The sequence below is a fragment of the Ornithodoros turicata genome, chromosome 1, assembly GCF_037126465.1.
Source record: "Ornithodoros turicata isolate Travis chromosome 1, ASM3712646v1, whole genome shotgun sequence".
In the NCBI taxonomy this organism is placed as follows: domain Eukaryota; kingdom Metazoa; phylum Arthropoda; class Arachnida; order Ixodida; family Argasidae; genus Ornithodoros; species Ornithodoros turicata.
In genome coordinates, this window is record NC_088201.1 from 95,379,959 (window position 1) to 95,403,823 (window position 23,865).

General features: G+C 41.9%; 1 protein-coding gene across 3 annotated transcripts in view; it reads left to right on the forward strand.

Moving 5' to 3' along the window:
- The window catches only part of LOC135366726 (protein-cysteine N-palmitoyltransferase Rasp-like), a 124,622-nt gene that overhangs the window by 35,162 nt on the left and 65,595 nt on the right, over positions 1-23,865 (forward strand). For all 3 annotated transcript variants that reach the window (XM_064599571.1, XM_064599590.1, XM_064599581.1), the window contains exon 6: positions 11,098-11,301. In XM_064599571.1, the coding sequence (XP_064455641.1) occupies positions 11,098-11,301 (204 nt within the window). The remainder of the gene's footprint in view (positions 1-11,097; positions 11,302-23,865) is intronic.

Sequence of the window (23,865 nt, forward strand, 5' to 3'; positions counted from 1 at the left end):
CCGGAACGAGCCGTCGAGCCGCTTGCGTCATTTTGACGTCAGAAAAGTGGAGCCCCTGATTGGTTTCGAAGAACGTCGTCTGCTATTTTTCACTCGGAACCCCGCTGCAACGGTGGAAGAAGTTTCTTTTGCTTTTTCTTTGGTTTATCAGATACAGTAAACGAAGATTGGTCTACAGACACTGTTCAAGGTTAGACCGTGAGAATCTAGAGGCCTCCTCATTGGACTCCCCGAGCGAAGTCAACCAGAAATCGGTCAACCTCTCCCCGCTTGACCTTGCTTTCCCTAAAGCGACCTTCCGGAGTAGGTGGATTATGAAAATAAACTTCAGGTGACAGATGAACGCTGTTCTGTCCGTGTCTGTGTTTTGTACGGTGTTCGTTATCGTGGTGACTGTTTCTTGTTGTGTTGTTGGTGGCATTACGCATAAACACAGTGCAGCACTAAGCGCTGCTTCAGTTCACGCCTCAAAATGATCGCTGCATCGCTATGACCACTAATTCCGTCCGCTATGTCATTATATCAACATACGCTATATCACTAATTCGCTATGATCACTAGTGCCCGTCACTTTGACTAGAAACTTTGTTAGCCAGTCAGTAAATTCCTTATTCGGCTGGAGGAGTGTTCTTGGCCATACGTTGTCAGATACAATCCAGTGAAATCTATCGCAACATGCCGTCGCCGGCACATCGTGGCATCAGGAGTTGAACATTCATTGCCTGAGTTACACACCAAGCAGTGTCATAAGACCACCACAATTTATGGTCAACTTACCAATCATCGAGCTAAACCAGAATTGGCCGATGCAGACTGGAAATGTGGACGACGCAGACACGCAAGTTTGAGTTCATCCGTCCTCGGCGCCATTTGTTTTGTCACCATATGGTGCATCAGTTTTATCTACCATATAGTGACCGACAAAGCCGGTTAAGCGTCCGACGACATATCAGCGTGCACTGAAACAGCACGTGACTAGCGTAAATTTTAGCTGACTATAAAATGCACATGTTGCGCGCAGAAAACTGCAAAGGGCAAACTGTGACTAACCCAGTCATAATATTGCAAGCACACAACTAACCAACCAACATGCCGCTCTGCTAAGCCAAGTGGCTTCTAAATGTGTCTTTCGTTCGCTAAGACGACTTGGACACATATAGAAAATTCCTGAATTTGAGTGGTTAAACAGTGATGTTATGTTCTTAATCGCGGCATGTCATCTTACGAAGCAGCATTTCCCCTTTTCCTTGTTTCCAGACCATGAATTTCGAGAACGGGGGTTTCACGACCAGGAATATCGAGGTCCTCCCTTATTCATCCCTTGACAGGAAGAAAGCAGGGGGAAAGAAAACGGAAAGAAAGAAAAGAAAACCAGTCAGCACTGACCCGGATAGAAGCGCGGTCGCTGCTTTCAACTTTTATTACGTCACGAATGACGTTTTTTTCATTCTCCTCCTCGTTTGACCCGGAGGAGCGAGTCGAGTGGGAACACGTGCGGCGATGTTCAAGTGTCTTTTTTTCTACGAAAAACATCGCGTACAGAGAAAATTTTCATGTTAATCATAAAGTTAAGTTACCTGCTTTCACAACGCGTTCGGAACGGAAAATTTTTTAGATGGCTTTCAGACCTCCTTTAAGGACATTCTAGACAAGAATAACACTATTTGTGCATGCCTACAAGAAACTTATCTGAGTGCACAAAACATGAATCCCCTCAGGCACTATAACATGTTTAGGAAAGACCGCATGAACAATGCACGAACAGCTGGCGGTGTGACTGTGATCGTACCACGGTCACTTCCGGCTAAAGATATTTCTGTTGCAAGTGAGTTAGAAGCTGTTGGAGTCCAAATCTGTCTAAACAAACTTGTAACTGTCGGTTCTGTGTACCTCCCTCATTCAGAAAGAATATTACAAACGGACATTGAGAAAGTATTAGACCAACTCCCACCTCCTTTCATTGTCTTGGGAGACTTTAATGCACACAACTATCTGTGGGGGAGCTCTAAAGTCGATAGTCGGGGGAAAATGTTAGAGAGGATCTTACTTGCTCAACCCATATGTCTTCTTAACACAGGTTCACCAACATACCTCCATATAGCCACACAATTTTTCTCCGCCATTGACTTGTCCTTTTGCAGCCCATCGCTGTTCCCAGACATTGCGTGGGCAGCGATGACAAATCTGATGGGCAGTGATCACTTCCCAGTGAAGTTGACGTATGTTTCAAGTACAAGCACAATAACAACACGTCAGCCTCGCTGGAAGCTCCGAGAAGCCAACTGGAGTTTATTCAAAGAACAATCAGAGTTCACTCCAGTATCTTTTAATGGAATGCTGTACTGTGCGGAGCTGCTGTACTACAGATCATCTTGTCCGCTTGGAAACCGCAATCAGAGAGGCATTTGTCAGGCGGAGTCACTATGTCTCGGTATTTTTTTATCCAGAAAAAGCGTATGATACTGCATGGCGGTATGGTATCATACGAGATCTGCATTTCTTAGGCATAAGAGGCCGACTTTTACGTTGTGTCGTCAATTTTCTTCACGGGAGAACTTTCAGGCTGCAGTTGGGTTCCACCCTGACAAGGCCATTTGTTCAGGAAAACGGAGTACCTCAGCGTTCAGTTCTCAGTGTCACTCTTTTTATTGTGAAAATGAATTCAATAGCTACCGCAATTCCTCCTTCTGTGTCTTACTCGCTGTACGTCGATGATGTGCAAATCTCCTTCTCCTCGACAAATTTGAATACATGTGAGAGGCAGCTCCAGCTGACGATAAACAGACTTGTCAGATGGGCTGACAAAAATGGATTTAAGTTTTCCCCAGAAAAGACTGTGTGTGTCCTGTTTTCCAGGAAAAGAGGACTAATTCCAAGCCCAACACTGTCCATCAATGGTCGGGACCTTGCAGTCGAGGACGAACACAAATTCCTGGGAATGGTCTTTGACAAAAACCAACAAACGTGGAAATATACACAGATGGATCACGAACCGCTAGCAGCGTTTCGTGTGCCATGGTCTCTGCAGCAGTGACAAGGTCGCATCGCCTAAATCCAGTCGCATCTATTTTTATGGCCGAAGTGTACGCAACTATCTTAGCCCTCAATTTTATCTTGCAAACCAGCATTAGATCTGCTGTAATCTACACAGATTCTCTGAGCTCTCTACACGCCCTGCACAGTCTGCAGAGAACCAAGAATCTGTTGGTTAAGAGAGCGCTTTCCTTGGTAAGTAGAGTCATAAATAGAGGTTACAGACTAACGTTTTGCTGGGTGCCCAGCGATATGGGTATCCCAGGAAGCGAGCAGGCAGATCGAGCTGCTTCAGCAGCCCTTACCTTAGACATCAGTCCATTTGACATGCCCTTTCACGACTTCAGACGGGTGGTAAAATGCGCCATTAACGCAAAATGGCAAGAAATCTGGGATTCACAAACACAGAACAAACTTCACCTGATAAAGCCACACATCAGTCATCACACGCACACATTGGAACACCACATCTGTGATATCCTGAGGCACAGGCTCAGAATTGGACACACTTACCTATCACACGGCTTTCTACTTCGTGGGGAGGAGCCGCCACAGTGCACTCTCTGTGACGAGCCCATTTCTATTGTACATATTTTGATACCGTGTCCAAAACACGAACCTCATCGAAATCGTCACTTTACTGAGTGCTACAAGTACGTTTTACCGCTTCACCCAACTCTTCTGCTGGGTGATGAGCCTTTTGTTCCTTTCGAGAACATTTTGAGCTTCTTTTGAGATATGCTTAGGAACTTGTAACTTTTAGCTAAATTTTTTATATCCACCTGTATGTCTAGATTTGCATCTCTCTCTTAATTCCATCATTTTTACTTTTACTTCTAAGTTGAGTCATTTACAACCATAGTTTTTGGCGCTCTATGGTCTCAGTCGCTTTTGCGCCAAAAACCTCCAATTATCATCTTCATCAACAATACTGAGATTTAAGCATACTTGGGTTCAATTCCGTTTATTAGAATGCAGAAGACGACTCAGAAGGAGTTAGATAATCAGATTCTTGTCCTGAATGTGTGGATATGTATAAGTTGCACTATTGCTATTCTCCCTGTGTGAAAACTAACCGGGAGGAGTTGAAAACCGGTGAAATAGCAAAATGTGGTACAAGAACAGGGAAGTTGAGCAAGAAACTAATGATTTCTTCAGAAATCAATGATGTTCATTTCTGTTTTACTCCTTCAGTGGACCCTGCCACTCCAGTTACACAAAGAATATGAGCGTTGATATTATTTTCCATAACTCATGAACGTCTTGATCCAGAGTGTTGATATTTGCAGATATTATTTTGACAAAATTTGCCACAGCTTGTATATTCTGGAACTTAGAGAGCCATATTTTTGTTCAAGACACAGGCGTATCTTCATGAGGTTTCTGCTGTATGCACCATTGTGTGTGTGTGTGTTTCCAAATTAATTTCAGAAATACGTGGATAGCTTTGTTTTTGAAACTTACATCATTTGATACGTATTCATTTGGCTACAGTTTCCTATATGGTGACATATTTTGAAGTGATGCCAGCCACACGAAATATATTTGTCAAAACACCCAAAAATGGCGATTTTTGCGACGCTAAGAAAAGAGATAAGCTTGTCGTTCGTGTGAGTAGTAGGAGGGCTGGTCGACACTACAACAAGGCGAAACTACAACATGGCCACCAAGGCAGCGCCACCGTCGCGTCTGGTTCGTTCGTGTATTTTTCCCCGCGCGGCGCGTGTGCGGAGGGTTGTCCGTGCGCTTATCGGCGGGGGGAGGGCAGCGTGCGCGCTTACCCTCTCACATTTTTTAGCCTGGGCCAACTTCTTTCATCATTTTTCAATCTGTGCCGATTTCAATCGCTATTTTTTTTTTTCCGATACAACAGGTGTGCGGTAGGCGGTTTACATGCAAAGGATAGCCATACACAAAAACACAAGTGAAAATATATTTATTAAAGTCATTCGTGTCAGGAATTATGTTATGACTCTGTGAAGGAGAAAAACTTTGCCAAAAAATGTGATGCAATAGCATTGAAGGGGTATCACAATTTTTTATTAGTGATAATCACACAAGTTTTCAATTAAGCAGAAGGAGTAGCACATTTTAATCAAAGAAGATATTTTTAATCAATACGATTACAATCAAAATTAAATGTTTTATTATGAAAAGTCTGAGACGTGAGAACCATCATTGCAACAGTGGAGTTTTAGTTACAAGTTCTGACAGATATAAGTAATTTCAGGCACAATATGGAAGCTAAGTTTGATATTCCAACATGACACAAATTTAATTAATCAGTTTCTTATGAACTGAATAGCGCAGACAGAAGGAAATAATTTGAATCAACACGATCGACAGATTGCGTTAATATAGAACCAAACCGACATATCCTCCAAAATGTAGGGAAATAATAGCACAATACCATATCAAAACGAGAAACGGACACCATATTTAACCAAATAAGATATTCTTAATCAATATGCTTACAATCAAAATTGAAAGTTTTATAAAAAGTCTAACATTATTATACGTGACCGCCATAGTGGAGCTTTAATTACAAGTGTCGATAGATGTATGTAGTTAATTGTGGACAGCAGAAAACCTGGAAGACCATGGGACACGAATGACAAGAATGACACGAACACAAGACAAAATAAAATCTCTAACACTACATTTAATCAAAGAAGTTATTCTTAATCAAAACAACAGAGGAGCAGAATAATCGATCATTTTAACTATCATAAAATCATCCTCGTGACTTAATCTAGTCGAACCCCATACAATTTTCATTCTAAGAGACACCACAACCCTGACTTTGTTTTATGAATCCAACACAGAAAATATATTAAAAAATGAACTTCACCGCATAGCACACTCCTAGCCAACAACCAGCTCTAATAATATATGCCCTGATTTGTTGAAGACGGGAGGCGTACACCTGTTTTGTGACAGCTATGAACATTTTCGAGCGCAATAGGATAAGATAAGTTGATTATTCCAACATTACACAATTAATCAGTTTCTTATTAAGTAAACAGCATAGACATACGGAAATAATGAGAAACAAAACGATCAACAGCTAGTAGAGAACCAAAACCCATTACGTAAACAAGAGGTACACAAAGGATTAATAATTGAAAAAGAATCTATCAAAACGAGAAACATGCACGCACTTAACACTCAATAGCAGAGAAACACGCTAAACGGCGCATCTGCCAACGTGTAAACACCAGACAGGAAAATATTATTGAAACAAGATCAACAGCTAATAGAGAGCCAAAATCCAACACGTAAACAGACACATGCAGGAAAATAATTTAAAAATAATCTATGAAAACGATAAACATGCACGGATGAATAGCAGAGAAACACTCTAAACGACGCATCTAGCCAACGTGTAAACAACAGGCACATGCAGGAAAATAATTGAAAAAGAATCTAACAAAACGAGAAACATGCAGGGATGAATAGCAGAGAAACACTTTGAACGGCACACCATCCACACGTAAACAATAGGTACATGCAATGAAATAATGAGAAATACAATCAACAGCTAACAGAGAACCAACCAAATGCACCAAAGCAAACAAGAGGTATACAAAAGAAAATAATTCAAAAACAAGCTATCAAAACGATAAACATGCACGGATGAATAGCAGAGAAACGCTTTGAACGATGCATCTGCCAACATGTATTCAACACACAGGAAAATAATAGTGAAACAAACTATCAAACATTACAAATTGAAATGGAAATAATATATCTTTTGAACTATCACAAAAACAACCTTGCGACCTAACAATATAGAATTTTCATCCTACTCAGGCACTATAAACATTACCTTGACAGAGGTATCCAAACACGCAGCACAGCTATGCTTTACACAGTACAACCAACTCAAGCCCGGTGGGGTCACTCTCGCCCTCTATACACCCCAAAAGCAAAGAAACTGCACATCCTTTGTCAATCTATGGGGTGGTCAAACTCTCTCTCTTTTTCACATTCTTTCCTCCAAAAGGAAATATTCTTAGGACTGGTGTACAGAGACGAAATTTTTTATTGATCGCAAATAGACATTGGAATTATTCGATTCTCAAGAACACAATAAGAATTCTATCAACAAACAATAGCACGCATAAATTCTCAGAATAGACTTTTATGTCAGTGCAAACTGGTTTTAGAGAAACATTATCTAAGCAAATCATAAATATTATCGGCATAAACAATACTCAACCAAAACGAGAAACGATGCATTTTAATGGATTTCAGATCTGACACAACTATTATGAATACATTATTCTCAACTCACAAAATATCAATCGAGTGAATATCTGAAGCAAAAAGAGAAAGTCAAATTTATTCAATGATAGAAGCAATACTCATTCGAAAACGAGAATCAAATTTAATTACATCATTTTATGATAACTTTGCAATAGTAATTTCTACACGCAGAAGCCGCAAACAACTCATCTGAAATGCAAATTAATGTAAAAGTTTGCTAAAGCAAAAATGAACGCACACAACTTAAAAATACTTTCACAACTACTAGAGTATTTTTATTAATATCAATCGAGCGATCATCTGAAGCAAACTCAAAGCAGTAATTAATTTAGGGAAACACTTCTGAACAAGCAGGTCGATACATCACAGGAACAAATCTTTTTCATTCAGAGCCCACTAACAAAAAAAAAAAGAACGAGTGAGAGAGGGAAGCTCAGCTCTCATGCACTTTCGCCAAGGTTACGCCCCGCGGGAAGAAGCGGGATCCCACAATGGGTCGTGGTCAAAGTCATAAACTAACTCCAACAACTCAAGCCGGGAATTGAGGGTTCTTCTAGGTTTTTCTCGCTCATCCCATCTTTTTTGTAAATTGACTTTCAAAATTCTCACGTCGGGTGGATATTAATAACATTCTAAACACGATAACATAATAAATTTTTAATAAATAAAATTAGCACCGATATGATTTAATTAAGTTTCGAGGCACACTACAAAACAGAACAGACAATTGCTATACATTGAAGAGATGGACGGATTTTGTACTCGTTACCATAGGTCATGGGAGGACCTGATAAAAAGCTGCTTTTAAAAGGAGGAACCTCGAAACGATTCAATTATCGCTGCATTTCGATTCGTCCTAGACATGGTCGTATTCGGAGATATGGCGCAAATTATGGAATTCAAGATGCGAGAACTTGTAATGCCGAACCTACAATAGTTATAAAAATATTTGCACGTCAACATCGGAAGGACCACTGGGATTGATGGTGGAGTGTTTGAGGTTTGCTAACGAAGAATTGAAATACACTAGACCAAACGTAATTGTAATCATGCAATGGCCATTTCATTAATCAAGAAAGCAATCAGATCAAATTATCATATACAAGCAGTCTATATCGCACGATTCATTACGGATTTGTTGAAATTACACCTAACGGTTGAAATGGAAAGTACATTCAAAATCTTATCTCGTGATATATTCCACCCTGGAGCCTCTACATATTTATTTTATTCTACCAGTCAATGATGTCGAATGAACAGAAGTTCAATATTCTCGTGCAAGGTCTGATGTATCATCACTTATTGAAACTCAACAAACATATCGATTGTGGTGGACCACCAGACGATTTTCATCTAATACTCTCTTGTACGCCATTCAAGAATCTTCATACAAAGAAAGGAAACATCAATAAGAGACTGTCCAAAGTTCATCGCAACAAAGTGGAAGTTATTGAAGCAATACAAACCCGGCGACAACATATCGCCTGCGTTAATCAACGCCGGATTCAAGCGCCCAATAATCAGAATAAACTACTTGATGTCTTCCGAATTCATCAATCAAGACAACATACGGAAACTTCAGAGTTTGGAATAGAACTGTAATTTATCGAAATAAACAAGTGTATAATTGAAATAATAAATGTATTCTTTGTCATCATTGTAACGTATTCTACACATCACAACAAGAACAGCTTATGATTAGATTGAAGATTGCTAAGGAGACGTTTATTCCACACTATCTACAAGGATCTTCGCATGGAATCAACGCTGGCAATCAAAGAGATTTTACACGACCACACTCTATACAACACCGACACCCGAAGGAAAGAATTGTAGAAGAATCGCTAATTGAAATTTAGAGGTATGTTACATCAATCTTTGTTTACAAAGAGGATCACTAATATTTTGTGAAAGCTTATTTTATGAAATAAATTGCACAGTGTATATATTTTCTCAGACGATTGGACAGTTGACAATACCATATTGAAAGGAATCTATTATCAAATGACGCGCAGGCGGAGTCTACAATTCTGATCATCATAACATGCGGCACACAGTTCCAATAACATTTTGGGAGAATCGAATCACACAACTGTCATCAGAAATGTTTAACCACTATACAATGAAAATGAGCACTATGCATAAGATATGTAATTATAATAACTAAATATTCCTTTTGCAAACTTAACCAACGCAGCACACATAAACGTAGCTCCGATTCACAGAATGTACCCAAGGTTTTTTCATTAGCCATACTGAAAAACTATGAGTCTCTTCATTATGTCATGGCATATGAGGCACTACAAATGGGAAGGGCATACTTTAATTTTAGAAGATTTTAGCTCATAACGAAACCAAACGCAAACTCCAACACTAAAGGTTCTTGTTTAAATTTTCAAAGTCAAAACTGTACACTCTTTCTTACAATTTTTTAATATATAGATTAAAAAAGCTGTCTATATAGTCACATATTGTATACAAGATAATTGTTTGTACATTAATTGCTCAAATTTATCAGATCACATTCCAGAGCAGTGGTGACTATCACACATCAGTAAGTGTTTAATTAAAATTTCAACTGCTGCCGCAATTTACGAACTGAGTTGTAGAAAGTGTAATTTCACAGCTTTAGCTGACTCACTTTGATACGCGAAGGTTTTAAGGACTCTTTCACGATGACAAAAAATTTAATCGAGCGTATTGATATTTTCTATATACTCTATAATGTAATGTGAATTCTCCATGTTGCGGATAGTAAAAGTTACGAATATTTTTCGAACTAAATTTACTTAAAACTCGAAGAAATGGTCATCCGCGCCATCGAATGCGTTTCGGCAACACGCCGGGCAGCGTTTCCCGGGCACCCTTCCGAAACCGAAACCGATTCGGCGCCCGAGGCGTTAAACGCGGCACCCCACGCGAGCGTGTTGCTTTCTTCCGGAAACGGGTTCGTCAACGCGGATGACCATTTCTTCCAGTTTTAAGTAAATTTAATCTGCGCGCTAGAAAAAATAATAAAGAAATTGCTAGAGAAGTCGGCCCAGCTATTGTTCTTGAAGTTACATACATCTATCAGAACTTTGTAATTAAAACTCCACTATGGTGCTCACGTATAATAATGTGAGACTTTTTATAATAAAACTTGTAATTTTGATTGTAATCATATTCATAAAAAATATCTTATTTGATTAAATGTGCTATCCCTTCTGCTTAATTGAAAATGCGTGATTACCACTAATAAAAAATATTGTGTATGATGTGTGATACCCCTTCAATGCTATTGCATCATACCTGTAATAAGAATAATCTTTGTTACGTGTATTGTATTGTGTTTCTTCTGCTTCAGGTTTTTGGCTGGGTTTTTCTCCTTCACATAGAGTCATAACATAATTTTTTGACTTTAATAAATATATTTTCACTTGTACTTTTGTGTATGGCTATCCTGTGCATGTAAACAGCCTACTGCACACGTGTTGTAGCTGGAAAAAAATTGCCATTGAATTCGGCACAGACTGAAAAATGACGAAAGAACTCGGTCCAGGATGAAAAATGTGAGCGGCTAAGCGCGCACGCAGCCCTCCGGCCACGCTCCGCCCACCGGTAAGAGCCTCCACCCGAGCACAGGAAAAAATCGCGAAAAAAAAGTCGGCGGGACGGCGGCGCTGCCCTGGTGGCCATGTTGAGTTTCGCATTGTCTGAGTTGAACATAACCTCTATACTACTCGTGTGTAAAGAAAATGATTTTTACTGCGATACCTGTGTGTACCTCACACGCTTCTTCGCATTCTATTTCAGCATATTATGTACAGACGCGGGGCTGACAAAGGCGTCCTGATTGATGTCGGGACGTGCTACGCTTTTCTTCGCAGCTTGAGCTTTGCATTGGATTGCATTGAGAGGGATACGGTTCCGCCACTATGGAAAACATTGGCTTACTATCTCTATTTACCCAACTTCTTTTGGGGCCCTCTGATGAACTACAGTGACTTCGAGCAGGAGGTAAGCAGCAAAGCATCTTATGTTTCTCGTGAAAACGATATTAAACGATATATACCAACGACAGGTGCTTACAGGCCTTCGATTAAAGTTGTACACTTACTACTGCGTTCCATCTTAGCCTTTTTACCAGCCTGCTCTTATGGTGTCCCAGGCTCAGCATCGAGAGAGAGTCACGCCCCGGGCACGCGTCCCGATATAGTCTAGGCACTATGGTACTATCTAGCTACTCGTCATGGCCGATGTTCTTGCCGCTCCAAGGTTCCATATGTGTGTGTCGAATATAGTTAATTCCTACCATTCTACCACTGCGTTTTCCAATTAGTTCATGCTAATAGGTTTTGGTCAATACAGTTGTCACTAGAGGTGTAAACGTTAAAAACCAGAAAAAGTTCTGGGAAAATAAACTGTTTTTGATCCTTTCAATTAACGCAGAGCGAGAGAGAAAAAAAACACGTTCTGGACGGCATTTTTTTGTTCTTTTCATTTTTTCTTTTCTGTATTATTTCGAGCGTGCACTGCCTGGTCCGGTTTTGTTTTCAGAAGGCAAGACAGGTATTCCAGCGCGAAGCAGGAAAAGACCACTGTCGACATTTTCGAATAGCAGGTTATATGTCTCTGTGCACATTCCCTGTGGGTATAGCGAGCCTTAGCAAAGGAATTTCTCCGCGGGAACATGCACACTTGCGTACACTTCATCATGTGGGAATTATAGCCTCGCGGCAAAAGGAAGTTATTCTGCAAGTGTCATAGGCTCGGTTTCATCAACGCTGGCTAACTTTAAACATAGAGCAAGGACTCCTTTTTTACAAATGGGTCATTTCACGCCAAATGATCCAATGAGTGCCCTCTACCTACCTAGGTGTGCGATTCGCCTAGGTGTGCGATGTTTTTTTTTTTTTTTTTTGCCTGATGAGTCAGCTGAATTTCCGTACATATTTTTTGGCTGGTAGCTCTTGTGATGCTGCTCATGCAAAGAAATCGTCACAACTGAGGTTGTAGTTGGTAATGTATTAAAAATTGGTAAAGTAGCCATTTTTAGCTGAATCTTCAATGTTTGGAGGCAAAACTCGAAATGAGAGGTCGGTTTGGAAAAATATAGTTTGCGTCATTGTATGCGACGGACCTTACCATATACCATATCAAAAATATACAGGGTATTTTTTTATAGGCGTGACAAAAAAAAATGCCGACGGATACGTTGCCACTCAGCTGGGAGAATTGGCACCGCGCTCGTGCTTCCGCACTCAATGTCGGTGGCCCCTGATAGTTTCCTTTTTCTAGTTGCTGTGCATGTCTCATTCGGTCGGATAGGCAGTCGAGTTTCTGTGAATTCCACATAAATTCACCTAGTATTAGATTGATGGGAACAGTATGGGAAGGTCCATCGCATACAATGACGCGAACATTATTTTTCCTAACCGACCTCCTCATTCCGAATTTCGCCTCCGAGCATTGAAGATTTAGCTAAAAATGGCTATTTTACCAATTTTTATTACATTACCGACTACACCCTCAGTTCCCACGATTTTTTTTGCATGGGCAGTTTCAGGAGAGCTACCAGCGAAAAAATACTCACAAAAATTCAGCTGACCCATCAGGCGTAAAAAAATCGCAAAATTGCACAAAAATTGCGTTCACGACGTGTCCGTAGGCAATGACGGGGGAAGATAAAAAGGCGGGAATTTTGCTGCGATTATAAAATACACCACCTTCTAGCAGATCCCGAAGCGCCGCTACAAACTATCGGGCGATCCGTGGTTTCTATAAAGGACGCCCCCTTTAATGCCGCCTGCAGCGACAACGGTTACTACTAGAGCATAACATGTGATATTTTTCATGTGGTAGGTCGAGCGCACTCGTTGGATCCTTTCGCGTGGAATGACCCAAATGTTAGCTGGCGACCTGATGAATGTTTCAGTGACAATAACTCCCTTTAATGAAGTAGAGTTAAGCGTCAAATTCAAGTTAAGGGATCGTTGATCTCGGCTTAAATGTTAATCTGCGTTGGTGAAACAGCGCCATAAAATGTCGCACCGCTTTCGTTTTGTACCTTAAAGGAACTGTAAAGTGAATTTCAACCCAGGGTTACCTTACGATTTTATGAAAGCCTAGGAAGAGTACATCTCAGTTACGAAATATTTCTTTTTGAATCCTTTCTTTCTTTGAGTAATCGAATTTCAAAGATTACATTCGAGCGCAAAGCTCAGTACTCCCTCAGACACAACACTGGGTTGGCTCGCGTCGGCTACGGCTAGTTTCGCCTTTCTAATTCGTCTCCCGGTCTGTGGCGGAGCCGTAATGTTGAACAAGGGAGAACTGATGTTCTGAGGCTGGAACAACATAGAAAGGACAACTACATACAAAGCCTCAAATCGCCTAAGAAGCCGGCAATCCAGAAGATGTGGGTTCTAGTCCTACAGCTGGCTAACCTTTTCGGTGACTTTCTTCTTTCGCCGTAATGTTGTTTTGTGGTCCACGTCGTGCGATGTTGATTTTTACAAACTTGAATGCCCTCGAGTTTGCGATAGTTCAGCAGTCACGCCCGCAAAACGTTTGTTCGTACGAGTGCATGCGGTAGACGCAGTATCAGATGACATCATCCGCAGAATCGTCGACGGAGGATGAATTACCGTCATTGCAGTCACCCAGCCGCCGCGAGAAACACTCTTCATGTGTAATAAAAATGTTGAGAACCTCGCAGCGGAAATATGGCATTGCTCCTTCGGTTCAGGTGTCCTTGTGGCACATGCCTGCCGATGCCGACGGCAGAAGAATGCCTTTGTTGCCGCGAAATGAGACATTACTGAAGCAGCGCAGCGGTTGCATTTCAAGAAATATGTACTTCAAAATACTGTGGCTGAAGACTGAGTTGCTCCAGTTGATACGTGATAGAAAGCGACGAGTACGCTCTTACCAGGAACAGCAAAGTGAACAAGTGAGTTCATTCATGTGTGCCTTCGGTTTGTTATTAGTAAACTTACATATCATAATTTTACGCTGTCCATTGTACATGCAGGAAGTTTCGGTACGTTGCCTACAAACAGTTTACCAGGTGGCTCTGGGGACCATTAGGAAAGCTGAAAGCACTGCAGGAAAGTCCTCGAAGCATGTGCTGTACATGCCATAAGGGAAAACTTTCCTTCTGAAGCAAGCACACAAAGGTTTTTGCCTTTTTGACGTGTGATGCAGTAGATGCTGTCTGACCACGTGCGTGTTTATTCGCTTTCACTGAGATGAAGCTCTCACTTTTCTTTCAGGCGCTTGTACGCTGCATTGAATGCCTCCCATCCTGACAGCAGTACACTGGATGGTTTGAACACTGCTTGATCACAACAGTATTCCTTTCATGAACAACAGAGGTCTGTCATATACCCTTCTGGAATAACCAGACAGCCATTACACAGTAAAATACATTCTACAGACATCAAAGATGGTAATGTTGCTTTATTCATCACTGTGTTTATGAATGAGCATACATGTGATAGCATAAACAAGCAAACAATGAAGGAGAACATCCCCATACTGTGTTCATATCAATTTGCAATTGCTACTTCGCACCAACCAGTAACGCAATGTATGTATGCTTTTTTTTTGTGCTGTTCTGTGCACAGGTGTTTGCCACAAACACGTTCCCGTCCATAAGCTCTAAGAGAATATAAACTATCACCTTGCCTATAATCGATTTATATATCAATATAGATATATATCGATTCAGCTGCGATCGTATCAAGGCTCAATTTCTATGTTCCACATTGCAGCACTAGAACCCACAAAACATTTTATGTATATGGTAATAGTTACGAGAAATCACCTTCTTTGAGGCTTCAGATTGTATATAACTCCCATTCCGGGTTTTTTTATCTGTTCAGTGGTGACTCATTTGGCATCGTACGCCAACTTCGATGCCTCCTTCATAATGGGTCCAAAGCAAGGCCAGTTGTTGCCTCGCCATCTACATGGTTTTGTCTTTGTCGTAGTATTTGTTTTTGTTTTATTTTATGTAATTATGGTGTTTTAATGCATTTCTTTGTATTGACTGTTTGTATGGTGCACCATTAGGGTGGTGCACCAAATAGAAATAAATAAATACATAAATAAAACATCTCGCGTTCATGACTTTATCAGTATAAGAAGGCCTTAGGTGGGGTCATGCCAATGGCATCAACAGAGGCTTCTCTTCAGAGGCATCCCTGTGGTTGACAAAAATTTTAGACCTTTTCTGTGTCTGCGCACATCCATCTTTGCAATACTTTCTCAATTTCTTGTTATAAATTTCCCATGTTTTCCCTCATACCAGTCCATTTGCTGCCATTGGTGTGGGCTCAGGCCTTTTGCAGACCGCTAGTATTTCACTGTAGCTCACATCTTTGCAAGTCGTTGGTGTTTCACTCACGAGGTGATCTACATCCTCTGCGAAGATAAGGTATGGTCATGGCTAAGTGTCTTCACTATGCCCTTTATATTGAAACATGGTCCCTCATGGCTGTCATGGCTGTTGAAAGCGTGCCAGGTCAAACCTAGACACATTATCTCGAAGCTTGTATACACTCTTTCCTGAATGACAGCTGATTTGTATACGTAAGCTCATACTTCCCCACATGCTAAGTAGAAGCTCTACACCTGTAAAGATGGTTACAAGTACGCTGCATCCACGGGTTTAGCTGAGCAAGTGCACGGAACTTGACGGCAGACTCAAGCTTTTTCTTAATCCTCTGTTACAAGATCCTCTTGTGGCCACTAAGCATTCCTGAGCATGGCACTTGCATATTGCAATTGTACAAGCTTGTTCTTTTTACCTTTTATAGTACGTGTACCTTTTACGTCATTATTCCAGATAGGAATATTGTAACGGAAAATTCAACTACGCAAAGCCTGTGTGCCTTGTTTTGTATTATTTTTTCGTGCCCTCAATACTTTCTAACAAGAATTTGGATTTCCTCCTCCCCACTACCTTCTTTGTTCCCTTTCTCTAATGTACATCAGTATAAATATCTGTACCAAGTATGTCTGTATCATGCCTAATGAAGGACAGACTCTATTCGAAAGCTTGTGTTTCAGTAAGATTATTTGGATGTTTCAGTCTCTCATGACCGTGAGTTCTGATAATCCTACCTGTGTCGGTAAAGGGAGCCTGCGACCTTTCTGGTAGGTGTTGTAGGTGAGGTCTGTTGAGGTGACTTTTATATTAATCAGCTCGAGTAACCACGGAACCTGGTCAGCAGCAAATACTACAAGGTGTCATTTGAATCTGTGAAAACATAAGGCGCTATGAATTCACACCTTGGCTACACTGGTCCTATTGAAAAGGACTGTGCAGGACAGCAGGATGTTCCCTGCAGCCATCTTGTTCACTTCTGGCCGAAGTTTCAAAGATAAATTGTGTTCACTTGGGCACTCGGCTTTTGTGGTGAGAAGCGTGACACGAACATCTGAGGCCACTTTGTGAGATGCACCGGCAGTTCTGAATATGATGCACATTTGATGTACTTCTTCTGGTCTGGTGAAGCAGAGGGCACAACACTGCAAAGTAGAAGAGCTTCTGTTATCTGCAAACTTGTATCAGCAGGCCATTCAAAGCTGTTGTCTTCAGAAACCCAGAATTACTCAACAGCTGGTTCCACCAGTGGTGCAGATATTGTCATATCATGCACCTGCAAGGCATGCAGAAGTTAAAATGTTAAACAAAAGAAGAGTTTGACTCACCTGTGAGCATGAGTGTATATGGACAATAGGTGTTGAATTCATCGCTGGATAAAGGTTGAGAGGTGTTGACGGTAAATCATCCGCTGACACGCGTTTACTTCTGAGTTTCACATTCTTGTCAGTCACGATGGAAGCCTGTGTCGCTGATATAAGTGAAGAATGCGGTGTCTATAGCGCATAATTTATTTGACACTTATATTCTCCTGCGAGAGCTCAAGGCTCCCCAGGGGAAGGGGGATATTGCGTTTGGTGCGTTACGCAGCGTAGGCATCACAAAAATCGATTCGAATTTCAAGTGAACCACATATATGTATCATTCCTGTGTATCGGTAAATACATACCTCGTCTGCACTGGTGTTCGCATCGTCAGACAGCACACGTTGAAACACTGGTGTCGGGAGCCGTCCGTGTGAGAAGTTTTCGACTGTCCGCTGCTACCATTCCGTACAACTCGTCAGAGAAATGGGTTGACCAAATACGGCGTGGCTCACGAATGCCTTGACCAAGCGCTTGCAACAACTTTCGTTTCATTGCATTTTCCGTTGGAATCATGTGGTACACAACGTCCCTTGGCGAAAGAGCACACTTGGTGTATCCCCGAACATTACAGTAGATACCTGGCATAGCTGTCAGGTGAAGCTTTGTTCAATTTCGGCAGGAAGTGAACTTTTTTGCGTACACAAACCTCGCAAGGCCGCAATAAACGCCGTCGCCGTGCAATATGGTTGGGAGCCCAGGCAAAAATCTAGAGTGGGACCAGCCCAAAGTGGTTTTTGAAACAGGTCTCATGCTGGTCCCCACTCTCAGATGGTCCCAGTAGGGAACCACTCTGGGATGGGGACAGCTTGGGACCTGGAACCAGTCAGGAAGTGGGACCACTTGACGGATGGGATTTCAGTGGGACCCGTCTTGGCCCCGATCCCAAACCAGGCAAAAATCTGGAGTGGGACCACTTAGTGACTGGGACCAGTTGAAAGTGGAACCAGCTTCACGGTGGTCCCACTTGAAGTGGAACCAGTGGAATTTGATTTGATTTGATTTGATTTTATTGTGCCCATTAACAGCCCATTAAAGCGCCTTGTGAATGGTGCACATACATGGAAAAATGGATCAAGGAAAAGAAAAAAAGAAAAGGGAGCACATACAGGGAAAAAAGCAGAACACTGTTAGGCAAAAACACTTCGAACAGTATGATAAAAATTCGTACTCATGAACATATCAATCTCATTAGATTCTAGAGTATTAAACATTAATTCACTCCTGATCACAGGTGAAGACAATAAAACACGAGCAACGTAAAACAAATTAGCATTTCTCCGTTGGCGAGAAGGTACGCAAAACGATACAGACGAGAGTAAATCTGGACAATCAATGGAACTGTTTAAAATTTTGTGCAAAAACAACACATCATGAATATCTCTGCGAACACTTAAAGAACACAAGTCAAGTTTCTTCAGAATCCAGTAATAATCATAAAAATGTCTTCTGTCGAAAAATCTATCAAAAAACGTTCTGATAAATCGTTTCTGTACTGATTCAATCTTAGCTGATAATTTACTGTTTAGGAAATTCCACGCAGCGGACGCGAATTCTAATTTTGACCTTACTAAACCCCTGTAAAGCGCCAGTACGCTTTCCTTGTTACGAAAATCTCTAGTTATACGAAAAATTGCACCTAGCGAGCGTGTTGCCGATGTCACTATACTAGTGACGTGTTCCTCCATATTTAAAGCCGAATCCCAAATTACGCCAAGGTCACGTACAACCTTTACTCTTTTCATATCTACGCCACCGACCTTATAAACATGCAAAAGATCATCCTTTTTTCGTGTCAAAGATATTACTTTCGTTTTCTCTGTGTTCAAGCGCAAACCATTGACCCGACACCAGCATTCTATGGCATCAACATCACGCTGCAACTTTGTGGCGTCACCTGCGTCATTAACTCGTCTATACACTTTTAAATCATCAGCATATTGCAAACAATTTGAATACTTAATATTTTGAATGATATCATTCACAAATACAACAAAGAGCAGAGGTCCAAGATTTGAGCCTTGCGGCACCCCAGAAAAAGTTTCATATGATTCAGATAGAGAGCCACCAACGCGCACAACATTTTCCCGACAAGTGAGATAACTCCTGAACCATGCCACTAAACGGTCACTAAGACCGTACGCAGCCAGTTTCATTAGTAACAGCTCGTGACTCACCATGTCGAAAGCCTTCGACATATCGAAATAAACTACATCCAACTGGCCGCGATTCTCTACAATGGACGCACATTCATTCATAAATGCGCTCAGGTTCGTTTCTACTGACCTTCCCTTGATAAAACCATGCTGACAGTTGTTAATTTTATGCTTTAAAAAACTATATAAACGGGTGTACATAACTGACTCGAACACTTTTGACACGCTTGTTAGCAGCGATATTGGTCTATAGTTGTTCCGGTCAGTAGCATCTCCAGCTTTAAAGATCGGAACAACTACCGCTTTTTTCAGAGCTTCAGGAAATACACCTGCACTCAGTGATAGTTGGAAGATGTGCTTCAATACTGGGGCAATTAAGTCACAACACCCCTTTAGTATAAAACTCGGGACACCGTCATAACCCGACGTAATCTTCGGTTTAAGGCGAGATATGGCAACAGTGACATCATCTAGGCCGACATCATTGATTTGCATAACATCCATATGTCCAGTATACAACTCGCAACTCACGCCAGGTGTAAAATACTGACACTGAATCGAAGAGAAATGCTTACTAAAGATATCCGCCACAATCATAGGGTCATTGTAGTAGCATCCACCATCACGCAAGGTAACATCCGGATACGAGCCCTTCAACAAAGATTTGGTATATCGCCAGAATTCCTTCGGACGAGTTCTCAGACTACGTTCCGTATCTTGAACATTGTTCAGGTGATCATAACTATACAACTTTTTAGCTAGCGTGCGATAGGCCTTATATTTATCGTGCCAGTACATTAAACCAGAACGTTTCCACATTCTGTGGCAATGCAGTTTCTTTCTAAGACACTTAATTAGTTCGACAGAAAACCACGATGGATAACGTGACCTTCTTCGACTATTCATTGGTATGTATTTTCGCATACCATCAACTACAATATTGAGAAAGGCACCCAAGGAGGCATCAAGATTTGTGTCCTGCATTACAGGCGTCCAATCACAGTTTTCAAAATACCGATACAATGATAAGTAGTCGCCACGACTAAACTGATACACTGCAGGTATGACACGTTGGGTAAACTCAACTGGAACAGATATCACTATATCTAACGGCGGATGATATTTATCAGGTGGTACCAGAGAAGAGGGTACATTGACATCAATAAAGGCCTCATCTGTAACAACAAGATCTAAAACGTTACCAGCAACATTGCAATGACGATTTGCTTGTAAGAGCCCTAGAAGGTTCATAAAATCTAGCAGGCAAAAAGCCTTCTTACGAGTTGAAGAGTCTGTCGAGAGGTGAGCATTTCCATGCCATTTCACTCCTGGTAGGTTGAAATCTCCGAAGATTAAGATACGCTTAGAAGACGCTTCCAAGTACTGACTCAGATCTTCAAAATGTCGAATAAAAATGTCCGCATCGGACCCCGGCTGAAAATAATAGTTGCCTATTAGATAACGGCTTCCTTTTCCAAAGTCTGCCTCAAGCCAGAGACATTCATCGTAAGTCTCCAAATCATGTCGTCGATGCACTTGCACTGCATTATTTAGAGCGATTAGCACCCCGCCACCGTAGCTACAACCACAGGCAGCGTAATTGCGATCCTTACGAAACACTGTGTACGCAGGCGGAAAGATTTCAGAAGTAGATATGCCTTCACATAACCAAGTTTCCGTTAAACAGATAAGATCGTATCTCGTAAGCAACAAAGCACTAAGAAGCTGGGCTGTCTTAGTTCGTAAGCCTCGTACATTCTGGTAATATGCTTCAATCCGTGCTTCCATTCCTGTTCTGCTTATCGCTTTGCTTTGATTCAACAGATCCATATATTCTTCCATAATATTGCCTGAATATACATCCCTCCGGCCAGATATTCGTGTCGTTGATCTTATTAAATAGATCAGCATCCACAGTAATGCAGAATGAGGAGTATGTAGTATACCTGGACCTCAGCCTTGTGCAGTCAACATGCACTTCGGGGTTTTCACCTATCACAGGCATAATTAAAGATACTACGTCAGCTTCCGTCGTCTCAGGAACAAGCCGGGACACGAAGAGGCTGCGAGTGCTAACCCGCTTTGCGGCGACAACCTTGCTGTTCTTTGCTGCCCCCGATTTCATTTGCGTCGTGCGCTTCCTTTTGATCAATGTAAATCCATCGTCCTCTGTCAATGGCGGTCGATTACATTCTTCCATATCGCTTGGCATACGACCACTTGTCGTACTGCTTGTAGCAGCAGCGGGACCCGAAATTTCTCGCTGCATGCCTGACGCGGTTGGCTTGTTGACAGAGACCGCTGTCTTCGCGTACGTCAGTTTCGGCTTAACAGCACCAAAGCTATCGTTGTTAACCGGAATCACTCTGTGTCCTGCCCGCAGTTCCGCCCTGAGAGCATGGCATTCGACCTTGAGGTTTTCAACTTCACACGTTAACACGTCGACTTTCTTCAATAATAGCATGATAAGCCCTTCCATTCCATTCTTCTGAGCCGAAGGCAGCTTACCTTCTGTGACCTCTGGGGAAAATTCCTTGTCGTATTCATTATCTTTGCTGTTGTTCACAGGTGCTTTAGGCTTAACGCTGCTTGCAGCGTGCTGTCGTGTGCAACAATCACATTTGTACGTACTAGTACCTTCACGCATTAGGTACTCGTACTCCGTTGCTCCAACGTTGACACATTTACAGTGAAAACTTCGCTGACAGACACCAGAACAGTAGATAAACTGCTGTCTACCTTGAAAGTTCTGGGAGCACTTCCCGCACACCTCCTTGCCGCCCGGCGCCATGGATCGGATTTTTGAGAATCCGATCGGAAGATTTTTTCGGAAGATGAGAATTGATCCAGTGGTCCCCTCTGCTAAGTGGTCCAGGATCCGGCCACTTAGCAGCTGGGACCACTGAATACATGAACGAAAATAATGCGTAGAAATGCACATATTACTCAAGTAAATACAGTTTATTTTGCTAAGAGCATACACTTAGCAGAAAGAAATAATCAATACATCTCTACATGTACCCGCAACCTTAACTTGAACGCCGTTTCGCGTGGCGGAGAAGGAGGAGAGACACCCTAGTGGGTTTCAGCTGAACTATTGGGAGAGCGCGTTTCGTGCTGTTCCACTCGGGTGTAGGGCTGTTTCGTTTTTGCTCAAACGCCTCGAAGGAAGGCGGGCGTTGGTTTCTGAACACGCCGTTATCGGGATGGCGATTGCTTGTGTGAGATGATATGCTGGATGATATCTGTAATATCGGCGATATTCGAGGACGCGTTGACAGCTAAGAATGAAAGAAGCAAAGATGCTGTATCAACTCGAGACGAAATAAACGAGGATAAAACAACTTTATTTTGTGATTGTGATTGGAAAGTTTCATCTCCTTGTGTGGCGATGCTCTACACTATTGCTGATGGTAACATGGTGAAATAAGGATCGTAGTGCAACATACATTTATTTGACTCAGGAAATAATGAATTTAAGTAAGCCGTAGTAGGTGGCAATTGAAACAGGACTACTTTGCTTTTCCTTTATCATGTCTCTACATTTGCCAGTGTTCTTGACGGTGAAAATATCCCTGTATATATCCGAACTGTCCCAGAACTTGCCCATGCCTTGAGATACTGCATAGCAGTTTGGAGCGTTCAGCCATCGCCGGGTGAAGAGCAAGTTTTTTAGAACTGTATGTGTTACTTTCCTCCCTGAAGTCATATGTTAAACGTTATAGCAGTTGATGCAGACTATAGGTTATATCTATGCGGATCATTTTTATGCAACGATGTATTGACTGTCAAGAACACTCGCTAGTCTAGCGACATCATCCCTTCATCCTCCCCCAATGCGAAATAGGGCAGTGTACAGCCTCAGCGGCGGTGAATCGCCCACCCCATCATCATCCAATGTATGTGTGTGTGTGTGTGTAGTCTAGCGACATGAGAATGCACAAGTTGCCCTGTTTCAATTGCCGTTTCGGCATCCTTGTATGCCATAACAGGGTGTCGGAGCGAACCGAAAACCGGAACCGAAAAATATATTTAACGGTTTTCGGTCCAAGAAAAACTTCGCCGGTTTGGACTACGGATAGGCGAATGAGACGTCGTGTGCTCTGAAGTCATGTCATGGATACTATACGAAGGTTACGGTTACGGTGGAACGTATGTCGGTATAGTATGACCCCTAGGCTCCCTTTGTAATGGTTTATCGTTCGCGCACGCACACAGACTTCGAGGTACATGTGACTCTCTAGCAATGTGCCGTAGTGTTCATTTTAATTTGATCCCCCCAAACTGTCCTCAACTAAACAGCGACCCAAGGGGGCTGCATAACAGCTTCTTTATCGGTAATGTCGCGCAACGCGTCCCTTGTTTCAGAGCAGCTAAGTTGAATACATTTACGTATACGCGAGGGCAAGCCCGTGCAAAGTGGCAACTCTTTTGTGGACAGGACACGAAGAAAATAAAACGGAGCCGTCGAGCGCGTTTGTGAGTGAAGGTGTTCCTCGATTTGCGTCGTACTCGTGCGGTGGTGCTTGCAGGCTAGACAGTAGCAACAGACATTCGGATGGGACGTACTCGCTCCAACCCAGCAAGAAAGTACTTTACGTATGACATCACGACAAACAAGTCAGTTTGTAGCATGCGTTTCAAGAAATGAGAAAGCCCATTTGAACAG